The 13,516-nt window shown below is 35.8% G+C and overlaps 1 protein-coding gene across 1 annotated transcript in view; it reads right to left on the reverse strand.

Annotated features, from left to right (window-relative positions):
• Positions 1 to 1,260: 1,260 nt before the first annotated feature.
• The window catches only part of Smp_179290 (hypothetical protein), a gene marked incomplete at its 5' end in the record, with an annotated part of 43,703 nt that continues 31,447 nt past the window's right edge, over positions 1,261 to 13,516 (reverse strand). Inside the window, 6 exons of the mRNA XM_018797889.1 lie at positions 1,261 to 2,586; positions 4,104 to 4,477; positions 6,602 to 6,668; positions 8,300 to 8,455; positions 10,334 to 10,516; positions 11,083 to 11,241. Coding sequence (XP_018652886.1) covers positions 2,542 to 2,586; positions 4,104 to 4,477; positions 6,602 to 6,668; positions 8,300 to 8,455; positions 10,334 to 10,516; positions 11,083 to 11,241 — 984 coding nt within the window. The 3' untranslated portion in view covers positions 1,261 to 2,541. The remainder of the gene's footprint in view (positions 2,587 to 4,103; positions 4,478 to 6,601; positions 6,669 to 8,299; positions 8,456 to 10,333; positions 10,517 to 11,082; positions 11,242 to 13,516) is intronic.

Below are 13,516 nucleotides of genomic sequence, written 5' to 3' on the forward strand. Positions count from 1 at the left end.
TAAATTCTTATGGCTTAACTATTCAGTGATTAGATTGTATGTATCAATATTCATCTTATTATAAGCTTCATTTTGACCTATGCATTATTAGTATTATACGATTTACTGTTCCTAAATTATATTCAGTTTATTGATTATTGTATCCCACGCTCACAGCTACATTTGGCTTGATCTTGTACAAATATTATTTTGTATTTTATAGTGTGATGCGGTCTGTCTGTGTGGTATATAAACCGAGTATGCTTGAAATAAATGATTCGCAAAGCAGAAGCTGTAATTGGTGTTCTAGACTCAATTGGAAGGACTAGGCGGATAAAGGACCAATAAGGACGCTAGACTACTCATACCAGTTGAATGTCATTGACTTATCACATTGTTAAGATCGGAAAAGTCGTATTTCCATTGATGAATAATTCACATGATAAAAAACCGGACATAGAATCAATAGCAAGTTGTTACACATCTATCTTTTTATAAAGTCTTACGAACATCAAGACAGTCCTACCGTATGGAGCTGAAACGTGGAGAACTACTACGGCCATCATCAGGAAGGTACAAGTATTTATAAACAGATGTCTACGCAAAATACTCAACACCCACTGGCCGAATACTATTAGCAACAACGTTTTATGTGAGAGCACGAACCAGCTTCCAGCTGAAGAGTAAATAAGAAAAACACGTTGGAAGTGGATAGAACATACATTAAGGAAATTACCAATGTGCATTACAAGGCAATCCCTAATTTGGAATCCGGAAGGGAAGCGGAAAAGATGAAGGCCAAAGAACACATTACTTCGGGAAATAGAAACAGATATGAAAAGGATGAATAACAACTGGAAAGAACTGGAAAGGATTACTCAGGACAGGGTTGGATGCAGAATGCTAGTGTGCGGCCTATGCTCCTCGACGAGGGGTATGAGGCGTAAGTAAGTAAGTAATAACAAATTAGCGACAGCTTTGGCCAAGACATAAAAACCTATTCTATTCGATCAAGAAAACAACTAGTTATCTCTAATAAACAATTTTTTTTCCCATTGACCAAAAAGTGAAAAAACAAACAAACCGGGATATAAAACAATATGCACAAAATTTATATATTTATAACTTACAAGAATTTATTATCATTTTTTTTTTTAATTTTCATATTCATTCACAATTACAATGTCATGGAAACAATAATAATAATAATAATCATTATTATTATTATTATTATTATTACTCCTAGTCCTCGTAACAACAATAGCACAGTGTACAAAAAAAAAAAATGGAACAACAATCATTACATAATCAATATATAACTAGGTAATATAAAGAAAGAAAAAAAAGGAAAAAAAAATTCACCTAGAAATTGAATAATACCTATTTAAGTATTGAAAAATTACTAAGAACCGGCTAATTGTTTGTTTATTTAATAAACGATTATAGAAAACCATCAAAAAACAAAACAAAACACATTCACATAGTCAATTATTTATAAATTGATGAATTATTTGAGAGAAAAAAAATATAAATTGCCTATAATACATACACATAAATAGATAGAAATAAATAGAATAAAGAAGGAACACAAAACAAAGAAAATAGAGAGATAAAAATTCAATATTATTAATAGGAAAGAATATAAGTGATGGTGGTGATGTTAGGGTTGGGGGGGGGGTGTTTTACATCATATAATGTGCTATAATTGATGTGAAATGCTCTAGAAAGAAAGTTGGTAATAAAAACAAATACAATAAAGATTATACTAATTACCTAGATGAATAATAATAATAATAATAATAATATATCCCTTCAGTAAATTTAATGCATAGTAACAGAGAATGAGATAGACATACTTTAAAAAAGGATGGAGGGGGTGGATTGATTTAAAAGAAGAAAGCAAAAAAAGAAACAAACTTAGAGGAAGAAGAGGAGGAATTGAGTAGTAATTTGTGTTACAGAAGAGAAAAAGAAAAATGCAATATATTTTCTTAGAAAACTTAGTTTTTCTGGGTATATGGGCGTGTGTGAGTTCAAGGAATCAGCTTTTCTCTTCTCATTTTGTATTATAACATGAGAAAAAAACACTAGTAAAAGTCATAATAGTAATAGTAATACCTAACCATCATTACTAAATAGGAAATAATTATAAATATATTGAACCTATAATATATATATATTCATCACACATTCAGTGAATGGTAAATAGAATAAGCAAGCAATACACAAAACCATTTATCAATTTTATATATATTTAAAAAAAATCTTATTAGCAAAAGGAACAAAAAACAGAACAAATACAATAACAACAAGAACACAATCATAGGAGAAAATGAAATGGTGATGATAAAGAAACACTAAGAATGAAAAGCTGCCAATGTCACCCAGTTCATTATATTATCGTCATAACTATCCTATAGACATACCATTATACAAAATAGAAAAACAGAGAATAACCTAAACCCACCTGAGGTTTACAAACATAAACATAATAAGAATATTAATAATACTAAAATTGAGAAAACACCTAAATATGGTAATGTATAATAATATAATGGATTATTAAAAGTGTACATTTTGATGAATTGCAAATATCTTCTCAAAATCCTGACACATTCATTCACCAATGATCAAGAAAAAGAAAAAGAGAGAAAAAACAGACAATACAAATGAAACAATTAGAAAATGTATTAAAAGAAATTATACAAATATATATGTAAAACAGAATGGGGTTTTGTGGATATTGTAGTTGTATTTATGAATCGATTTAAGCTAGAGGACCTGAAAGCACTGAACATAGTGGTGGATGCCAACTCAGTGTTCTACAGGTTAGGCGTTCTCGCACAAAACCGAAGGTCGTGGGTAGGAGTCCTGTGTGAATGAGCACCACTGAGGAGTTCCATACTAGGACGAAATGGCAGTCTAGTGTTTACAGGTTTTCAATGGTGGTCTGGCTTAAATCGACTCATGAATTCATCTCTCTCTCTCTCTATATATATATATATATATATATATATATCCCCAACACTTTTTTTATTTCATGGATTCACTCTCTTCTATTAAACGAGATTCTTAGTATGTTCTTTTTCATACGGTTATATATGTTATACTATTCATTGAACTCCTTATATATACGTGTTGCTAAATTCACCATGCTCGGCTAATGCTTTGCATAACTTGTACAGCTGAATACGTATGATGGATCCCAAATTAGTTGTAATTGACTAGGATTATTATCCAATGTTTTGAATAAGTTTTTCATCCAAAAATTCAGTTGACACTACTATGGGTGAGTTACTTAAAAATTCCTGTAATCGAGGTTTCGTTTCATACTTTTTGATTTAGGTTCGAGTCCCAAAAGGTTCATCAATCCCCTTGAGATATAAAGTACTCCATCCTGATGAGTACCAACTAGTATGAAACTTAGGTCTAACACGGTCCCGAAATGCCCTGGTACGACCGAAAGTGGAGAGAGTCCGCTCTTCCACTCTAAATGCTCTCATATGGTCACGCGTATATAGCCTCTGTCAGGAAAGTCCTACACACTGCCTTCTCGTGGCATTACTGTTGTTTACGAAATTGAGAGGACGAAAAGTGAATGCCAGGCACTTTAACCGGGTTGGTGGACATGGAAATTTTGGCTACGGGAGTTGGAAAATTCTGATTCCAAACCAATGGTGCATATGAGCTGGCTCCAATATCCTGAGCGATCAAATGGCGTATGAATCAATCGTTGATCACCGGCTACCATGGGACTGCATCTCCTCACGATGCTCCATTGCCTTGTGGATCAGACCATTAGGTCAAAGGTCCCGGGTTTGGGCACCTGGGCAGTATCACACCCCTCACACAAATCAAATGAGATTTGTGCGGGGCATATATATCTGGTGCACCCTTGTACCAATATATATGTGTTTAAGTAATATAAAATGGTAATAATAATAGGTCTAACACAGTTTCCTGTGACCGACTTTTAATCAATTAATATACTATCAAAGTCCGAGTGAGTACAATTTAGTGTAGTGCTGTATGTTATTGTTTCAAAAAGTTAATCACAATGCCAAATGAGATTTTAAGTATTCTATACAAAGAACTTTTTTTTAATAAAAAAAAACGAAACTTACATCTGACAATGACATTCTATTAGTAACATGTGCATATTTACAAAATATTAAATTAGAAAAATCCGTATGTAAATTAATTAATTGTGATGTTGGCCAACCATCCGTTTGTAAAACTATTTCATTAAGAAAATGATTTAATTTTTTTAAATCTACTTGAATTGTTGTACAATTAGGATTATTATTAATAGCAGTTGTTGTAGTACTAGTAATAGTAGTAGTAGTAGTAGGATGAGGAGGAGGAGGAGGAGTATTCACAGTAATATTAAGAGTAGGTGATGGTGTTTGATTAAATGATTGTAAATCGTGACATTTTGGACTGGAACGTAGTCGATTACATGAATCTTCTGAAGGTGATGATTTGAATATATCTGATGCTAAAAAAAAATAAACAAATAAATCGATAAATTTATGAACGGAAAAAAAAATCTTGGAAAAATCCAGTTGTTCAAACTATCACGAATGTATAATACACAATACTTATATGTCAGCTACAACGTAGGACCAGGCACACATATGTGCATCTGTCCAAGTTGTCATACCTCATTACCACAACAAGATGAACACCAAATTCATAAAAGTAGTTAATTTAATGGTGGTAATATATAAAAGAAAGGTTATATACAAGGATATAGTATAGGAAGGAAGAACGTTATGAAGCAATTTTAATCTTAAGGTTTAGGGGAAGATAAAGAGTGTATACACCTACGCCATTATGATTGATTCTGAACCATGTCACACACAGTCTCCAACCATTGGTTACGATAGTAACGCGGACCCCAATCAAGTAGTCTGTATCTATTAACGTGGCTCGGACTAGAAGTTAGTGACTTCAAGGACTGATGCCACGTTTTGGTTTGGCCGCCCCTAACTTTCTTCCAACCATCGCCAATACTAGTCAGCATAGCGCGTCGTGGTATGAGATGGAATGGGTAATCAATCACATGTTTCTTCAGCTCCGACTATGACCTATGCTAATAATCTTATTGGATAATTTGCTCGTTCAGTGGACCAATTAGAATGGAGCGTTCAATCGTTTCTTTAATATGATTGGTTAAAAACAGATACATGAAAAGTCAGTTTTATCATTGAATGACTTCATCATGTCTAAGACCTCAAGTGGGAAGTTGTCATGGTTTAATACATAAATGCCTGTGTTATATAACCAGTATTCACACTAAAGTGGTATAACATAAAATGATAACATCTACGCTGTTTTTCAAATACGTTCGACTGTCAATAAACTGTACGAGATGTGGAAGTGATGTGTGGGCAAGAATGACAATGATCGGTTGTTTTGCTGAGTCAGACATGTAGATAGTGTGACAGGTGTTATATATATTCCCCTATCCTGATTATTATGTATTGACTGTTCCTTGTTGTTGGATTGTGTCGGATTTCGGGTGTGTGGAAATATATTGACGTTCTAGTCAGGCTAATCTCGTGTTCTTGATTTGAGTTGTGTTGAAGTCCTGTAGAATAGACGACATTGGGTGGGAAATCTAGTGTATATATTCGTCTAAGGGTAAATTAACGTCCCACATACGTGTAAAAAGTAAAAGGACTGTTATAAAAACAAACCCTAACGTTATAACAAGTATCCTACCGTTTATAACAGGAAGTTAATAAAAATGATATTCATAAAAAATATCTAAGCGAATGGAGAGAGGTTAATGTTTCAAGATAATGTAGGTAATCATATGGTTACGTTTCTATCGTAAAATACACAGTCGATAATATTTACATGGCTTTTCTTAAATTGAATTTTGAATAGACTTTTAGGAATAAGGACGATTATTAACCATCCCTTAACTCCAAGAAACTAGGTTTCAGAAAAAAAAGATGATTCAGAAAGGGGTTTTGTGGAGATTTCAGTATTTTCACAGTTGAAATCATGAGTCAATTGAAGCTAGACCACCATGGAAAAGCTGGAAGCATTGGACTGAAATCTCCACAAAACCCCTTCTGATTATAATCATATGCTCACTAGTGACTGACTTCATGAGATATTTCCTAGAATTCTAGTGAGAAGCAGTGACCAGTGGAGTTCAACCACGTCTGTTGTGAGATAACAACTCACTGAAAACAATAGGTGAGTGGTTGATCCAACTTCGTGGATTGGTTGAAGTTAGACATTAACATCATTGGATGCTGGCTCAGTGGTCTATCGGTTAAGTGCTCTGGCGCGAGACTGGTAGGTCCTGGGTTCGAATCTCGCGAGTACGGGATCGTGGATGCGCACTGCTGAGGAGTCCCACAATAGGACGAAACGGCCGTTCAGTGCTTCCATAATGGTCTAGCTTCAGTGGACTCATGATTTCAACTATGAAAAAAGAGGAGCGATAAACTCTTACCGATCATCGTGTCTAATTTAATTAAACTTTCATAGTTATACATGAACATCTCCTTGGTTCCAGGTGAACTGATCTATTCTGTAACAAGTGATTAATAGTGACCATAATAATAATAATAATAATAATAAAGTACTTAGTAAAACATACATTGTCCATTCAATGTTAATTGATATGAATCATATTCATTTTCTTCAAATGATTTTATTAAAGCAGGCTGTTAAATTGAATAAGAAAAGAAAAAACCAGAATATACAAATGAACAAACATAACAAGCATATGGAGAAATGTCCACAAAAAACAAAAGGCTTATAGTCAATAATGGGAAATTGTATATGTTAACTACCACCAGAGGTTCGAATCTCGCGAGTGCGGGATCGTGGATGCGCACTGCTGAGGACTCCCATAATAGGACGAAACGGCCGTCCAGGTTTTTCATGGTGGTCTAGCTTCAATTGACTCATGATTTCAACTATGAGAATTCATAATGCGCATCTATTTTTTTCATGTATAGGACTCGTCAGTTAGGTGTACCTACATATTAATTCCAGTATGTTGAAACTAGATTCCAGTATCTTTTGATCCAAGTACCAAAATGACATCTACTGGACTATGAACTTGTTCAATAGGTATGATATTTACATCATGTTATTGATATACTCAGGGATGAATTTTCTATCAGTCATTGTTTTTAATGATATTTTAGATGTAAAAACGAGCATTACTCTCCGATTTCTCAAAATTTGAAGTGGTTGTTGGGATTCTCCACAGTGATGACGTAATAGACCTATAATGATTGGAACACTCGTCCCTTTGGGTCTTATGATGCCAAGTGAGTAGGATGGAGGACGGTAAGAATAAAAGAATCAAACCTAAGGTTCAAGAAAGTGACAGCAGTAAGGTGTCACCCTCAAATAATGAGCATCTTGAATGATGATGCTTTCTAATAACCAATGGAGAAGGTTAGTCTTAAAAACATTACACTTTGCCTTGTCCTACATATTTCTGTCTCTAGTGGTAAGTTCTCAGTCACTAAGACTACCACTAAGCTGAATTCCTTCCCAGGTACATGCAGAAGTATCGCTCCACGGTGAGAGTAACTAGAAAATAACAACCGCCTATATACTTTCAATAGCACTGGCCATCAATTTGTTTACTGGAATAAACAGTATGTATCAAGGACAAGTATTTGTACTTTGTAAGTAAGTAGCCTACATAGCACTGATCGTTACAATTTTTTATGATCAATAAATTTTGAACGGGAAATTAGTGGCAACTAATAAACAGACATGAGTTAGTACAATTTATCATGCCAATGTTTGAAGCGGTTATTTATAATGTGATAACATAAACTAATGGACAATGATGGGAAAATTTAAGATGTCTACAATTGGCTGGGAACATATAATATAATGATTTGTTTAGCATTCGGAAAGTCATAAGATTAATTGTGATTCTTTCGTTTTACCACTATTAGAGTCAGTTAACATGAGCATCTCTATAAATCTCTTATTTGACCTAAAGGTCTGATCTACAAGGCAGTGGAGCATCGTGAGCAAATGCAGTCCCATGGTAGCCGGTGACCAACGATTGATTCATACGTCATTTGTTACCTTAGGATATTGGAGCCAGCCCATGTGCACCATGGGTTTGAAATGAGGGTTTTTCAACTCCCCTAGGTGAACTTTCTGTGTCCACCAACCCGGTTAAAGCACCGGACATTCATTTTCGTCCTCTCAATTTCGTAAACAACACCCTCGCCACGGGAAGGCATGTAATATATATATATATATGGAGAGAGAGAGAGAGAAGAAAAACTCAAAAGTTACAATTTATTTGTTAACTTACTCCAGGAGATGACCATACATCAACATCACAGTCTATTTCACTTGATTGTAACTTTGATGGACTTTTTAAAGAAGAATTAGGAGAAATTGTACGACGACGCCTGTTAGATGACTGTAATTGACGAATGTCACTGAGTTCCAGAATAGGTGATTCACCCTGGATGCAAAGGGGGATGAACAAATATTACGCCTGGAAACGTAGATAGAAGTACTTATCGAATACAGTAATTATCAGGACAGTAAATTTTCGGGTACCTTCGTTGTGCAGAATAGTCTGCTGACCTTACTGACAGAAGGGTTTATTATACCTATCATTTGATATCTCTTGAAATGACTGTTGTAGGTCCTTTTTAAGGAATTCGATAAGTAATTACTGATTCCGACGGTCTCAACGATTCATCTCGTTGAATTCACGAAGATTCTCTTGACAGACTGGCGGTGTCCAATTCAGATGACATGTATGTTGCGTGGAAAACACTACTGTATGACAGTCTATATGGTAGGGGCCCTGAAGTCTCAAGCCAGAGCTCATCATCGTCCAGAGATTGCGTATCGCCAGACATAAATAGAGCAGTGTTGAAGTTGGAAGATTATCTGAGGCGAATAGGATTCCCGGTGATCAGGGAACCACACATATCTAAAGGCAAAAGCTACGTGAAGCCTGATATATTAGTGTGTAGGCGAAGTGAGTTATGTGTTATAGATGTGATTGTTTGTAGTGATGAGAGATTGTAGGCGTCATATAGTGCTAAGATTGGGAAATATGATACAAGAGAGCTAAATGACAGATTTCGACAGGCTTTCCATTTAAGCACAGGCGCGGTGCGACATCTGCCCGTAGTGATAACATTACGCGGGATAATGGTTAAGCGTACGGACATGGGTCTGGTTAAACTGGATTTACCAAAGCTAACTGTGTCGTGTCTTCGAAAGAAAACTGTCATTAATTCATTGATGTGTTACGATGTCTATGTGGCGTTGTGAACTGCATGTGTTTAGTGATTGATTAACCATGACCTCTGTTAGAAACCAGTACACAAATAACCAAACATGCCGACCACGGTTCACAGGACGTACCTTGGGAGACCATGAAGTTTCGGATATATTATATCATGCAGCACAGTTTAAAATGTGCAGAAAAGGACCTAGAGGCGTTCAGTCTGAATCCTAGTAGCGAAACTATGGTTCACTAAGGATTTTATCGATCTTGAATTAGCCCCCTTGAGGCTAGTGCGATGGGGAGGCTCAGCTTGTGCCGAACCAATGACGTTCGAACTTGAGTATTTTAAGTAGACAGCTGTTTATAAGTGCTTGTACCTTTTTGATTATGGTTGTGGTAGTTCCCGAAGTTTCAGCTCTGTGCAATGGTACTGTCGAGTCGTTTATACTGAAATTTCTGATTTTTGTATTGGTTGTGGGAATACTGCCGTTGTATAGCCAATCCGTGCTTTTACATCTGAATCAGATACTTCTTGTTCATCAATAATGCTTCCCGAGCTTCTCCATCAGGTATGATTCAGTTGTGCTCGGTATGTCATATTTTAGGATTTCGTATTTTTCATTGTTCGTATTTTTCATTGTGAATCTTGAGACTTACTGCTTCAGAGGCTAATAGTGTACTGACTGTCTTCGTCTGACTTTATTGCTGTCATATGCGACGTCTAAATTATCTGAATGAATCCAACCTGCTGATTTTGAAGTTAAGAGTCATTTTGAAGTTAAGAGTCAATTGTGTCATTCATTCTGTCCAGTGACACTTTTGACAATTTTCCCTGGTACTGACTTGAAAATAAGACAAACTTACGGTCCAGGAGTGAAGCTATATTTTGGATTATCTTAAAGTGTCGGGATCATAAGGTAATTTTCTCATGAATAACTAATATCTCCATCAATACTATAAAGACCAACAAAAGGCAAGAAACGATTAAAAAAAATTTGCATACAACAGTTCCCTAAAAATATTAAATAAGTCAATTTATAAATTATTACATTTCCCAGTTTTCATGCCATTAGGATCAACTATCTCCACACTTACATGCAACCTCCGACTATAACGATTACCTTGTGGAAGAGGTAATGATGGCTTCTGTTGAGATGTTCGATCCGTCCCCTTGAGGTGTTGATGCTCTGATCCTTTGATTTTTGAATGACTCATCGAGGTCGAGGGGTTTTTAGTTAGTTGAGCATGAGACAAACGTGATGCACGTGCCTGATTTGCCTACAATCAATTGCAATTTAAATGAGTACATTAAATTCAGCACACACACACACGTAAGCGACAACTTTAAATAAAAGTAGACATAGCTACCAACCTATAAAGAAACAAATTGAATAGAAAATTTTAGTGTGCTTCAGTAAAAATCTATGTTACCAACATCTCAAAACATCACACGAGCCACTCAGATTAGTGGCTACATTGAAAATCCACCGACAGAATTCTATCAGCATTGAAGGGGATGAACAAACATGAGAATGTTCAGTAACCAATCATTTGTAAAACATCTCAAACCTTTCGTAGAGTAGTCAACGATCAAACAACTCATCAAAACGTGAAGCTGGATGACACGGGTTCAAATCTTACAGGGGACACTAAGCCCTCCTTAAGTGTTCCGGTATTTCTTACTAATGTGTCCCAAATACAGTACGACAACTAGATTGAGCAGGACATCCTGTCAACTAATCCTAACTACCTAATCGGCTGAAAACTACCAATAATGATGATGATTGCAATGTCGTGTGTGTATGTAGTGCAGACAGCAACAATAACAATTGTAATATACATACCTCTTCACATAATTCATTCAAATCAACAGGTTGTAATTCTTCTTCCATCCGTAAACATGCTTCATCCCAAAATTCCGATGCTCTAGAACGAATATCTCGACTTCGTGGTATATTTGGTGGATTATATTCCAATGCATTTTGATAGACTAATTCTATATCCTTGTAAAAGTATGCATACAAAAATAAAAGCCAAATAAAGCAAATCAGACTGTAATTAAATAACTTTTTATTATATTTGAAAGCGTAAGTCAATTGAAGCTACACCACCATGGAAAACCTGGAAGCACTGGACGGCCATTTCGTGGATCAGTTGAAGTCAGACATTAACACCGTTGGATGCCGGCTCAGTGACCTATCAGTTAAGTGCTCCGGCGCGAAGCTGGTAGGTCCTGGATTCGAATATCGCGAGTGCGGGTTAGTGGATGCGCACTGCTGAGGAGTCCCATAATAGGACGAAACGGCCGTCCAGTTTTTCCAGGTTTACCATGGTGGTGTAGCTTCACTTGACCCATGCTTTCAACTATGAAAATACTAAATCTCCACAAAACCCCTTCTGATAATTTTTATTATATGCCATAGTGTAAGAATTATCTGCTAAATGACGTGTTATTGAGTTTGTACATTTAAACAAAAGATTGAGGATTCAAAATGATAGAATAAACGTAACAAATACATTAAAACTCATGTGACATAGACATAAATTTGTAACAGAGTGCACTATTTTACTCTGAGATAGCCAGAGTGTTATGATGGGGAGAATAAGTGAAAATGTGAAACTTTGGGGAGCAATCGTTTTTTTTCAGGTTGTGCAGAAACTATGTTAGCGAACTCATCGTAGCGATATCCTCCAATAAGTGTGTGCATAAAAGTGAGCGAACATTAACTTTCTTTTTTGTTTTCCCAATGTGTACGTTTCGGCACCTACACATAATTTGGTATATACAATTGAAGGTAACATAAGGTGAGTACTTATCCAAATTCGGTCTTAACGAGCACCCTGTTTGATATATTGAGACCAGTTTTGCTGCTGTATAATAGTTATCATGGAAATCATTAACCGAATAACCATTGGAAATCTGGAAGCACTAAATAACCGTTTCGACCTCGTATAGGACTCCTCAGCAGTGTGTATGTACGACTTCGTAATTAGGAATTGAACCTAAAACCTCCGGTGATATGAACGAACACTTGATCTCCAGACAACTAAATTGGTATTCAATCAGATACAAGTCTAACCTCAATTGAACCGTGGTACATGTACTGTTAAATCTGTTTTGCATTCTCTGTCCCTGTTCACTTCCCTTCGACTCTTTTGTGTATTGTTTGATACCACTTATTATTATTCAGTAAATAGTTGTATTCCTAGCGATTTCTGCGCCTATGTTGTAGCGTAAGTTTGTCGTGTAATATTGTGAAATATTTACATATACTTATCGCATTTATTGTATTTATCATTATCACCACTTGATCTCAATCACTGTAGCAGTTATTCACAATTTCGTCGACGATTAGTGACGACTGTGGTCACCGGCCACAACTCACAAGACAGTCGTTTGTTATATTTCACAGACAGAAGAACCAGAACACAGTTCTTAGTCGACACAGGGGTAGAGGTTAGTGTAGTACCACCTACTACACTCGAGAAAATGACACCTGACCCCAAACTGAAACTGAGAGCCGCGAATAGATCAGAGATCAAGACATACGGTAAAAGACAGTTACAATTGCATTTCGGTTCCAAATCCAACTTCTCGTGGAACTTCATCATAGTTAATGTTCTTGTTCCCATAATCCGTGTTGATTTGCTACAATCCCTTAAAATACTTGTAGACGTTAGAAACCGGAAACTAGTACTTGTGGATCACAGCAGTGAAATCAAAGGAATTCTATCTAATGAGACATCTATACATTTACTGGTGAAACCTCATTGCTAGAGTGAAAAACACATCATATCTCAATGATTGTAGCAGTTATTCACAATTTGTATTTGTTTAACCCTTATTTAAACGCAACAGTTTTCATATTGCTTGGTCTTATTTCAATTATTGTTTGTTGACAAACCGTTAACAAGTTTAGACACAGTCGACGGTTGTCATTTTGTACAACCGAAGACTTTTCATCTCAGACAAAAGGACGCGGTAAACACCATAGACACCTCATAAGTTGAGGTTAGTAACTAATTTTTGTAGATTACTCCATAAACAATCAATATTTTAGACAAATCGTTGTTTTGTGAACTTCCATTTTACACGTATCTCAATTGGGTGATTTCGACGCTTCGATAGATTTAACATCTACGATAAATAAGAATTTTCAACTTTTGATAAACAAAAACAAGAAAGAAGGGGTTTTGTGGAGATTTAGTATTTTCATAGTTGAAAGCATGGGTCAAGTGAAGCTGCACCACCATGGAAAACCTGGAAAAACTGGACGG

The sequence above is a fragment of the Schistosoma mansoni genome, chromosome 6 (genome assembly GCF_000237925.1).
Source record: "Schistosoma mansoni strain Puerto Rico chromosome 6, complete genome".
In the NCBI taxonomy this organism is placed as follows: Eukaryota; Metazoa; Platyhelminthes; class Trematoda; order Strigeidida; family Schistosomatidae; genus Schistosoma; species Schistosoma mansoni.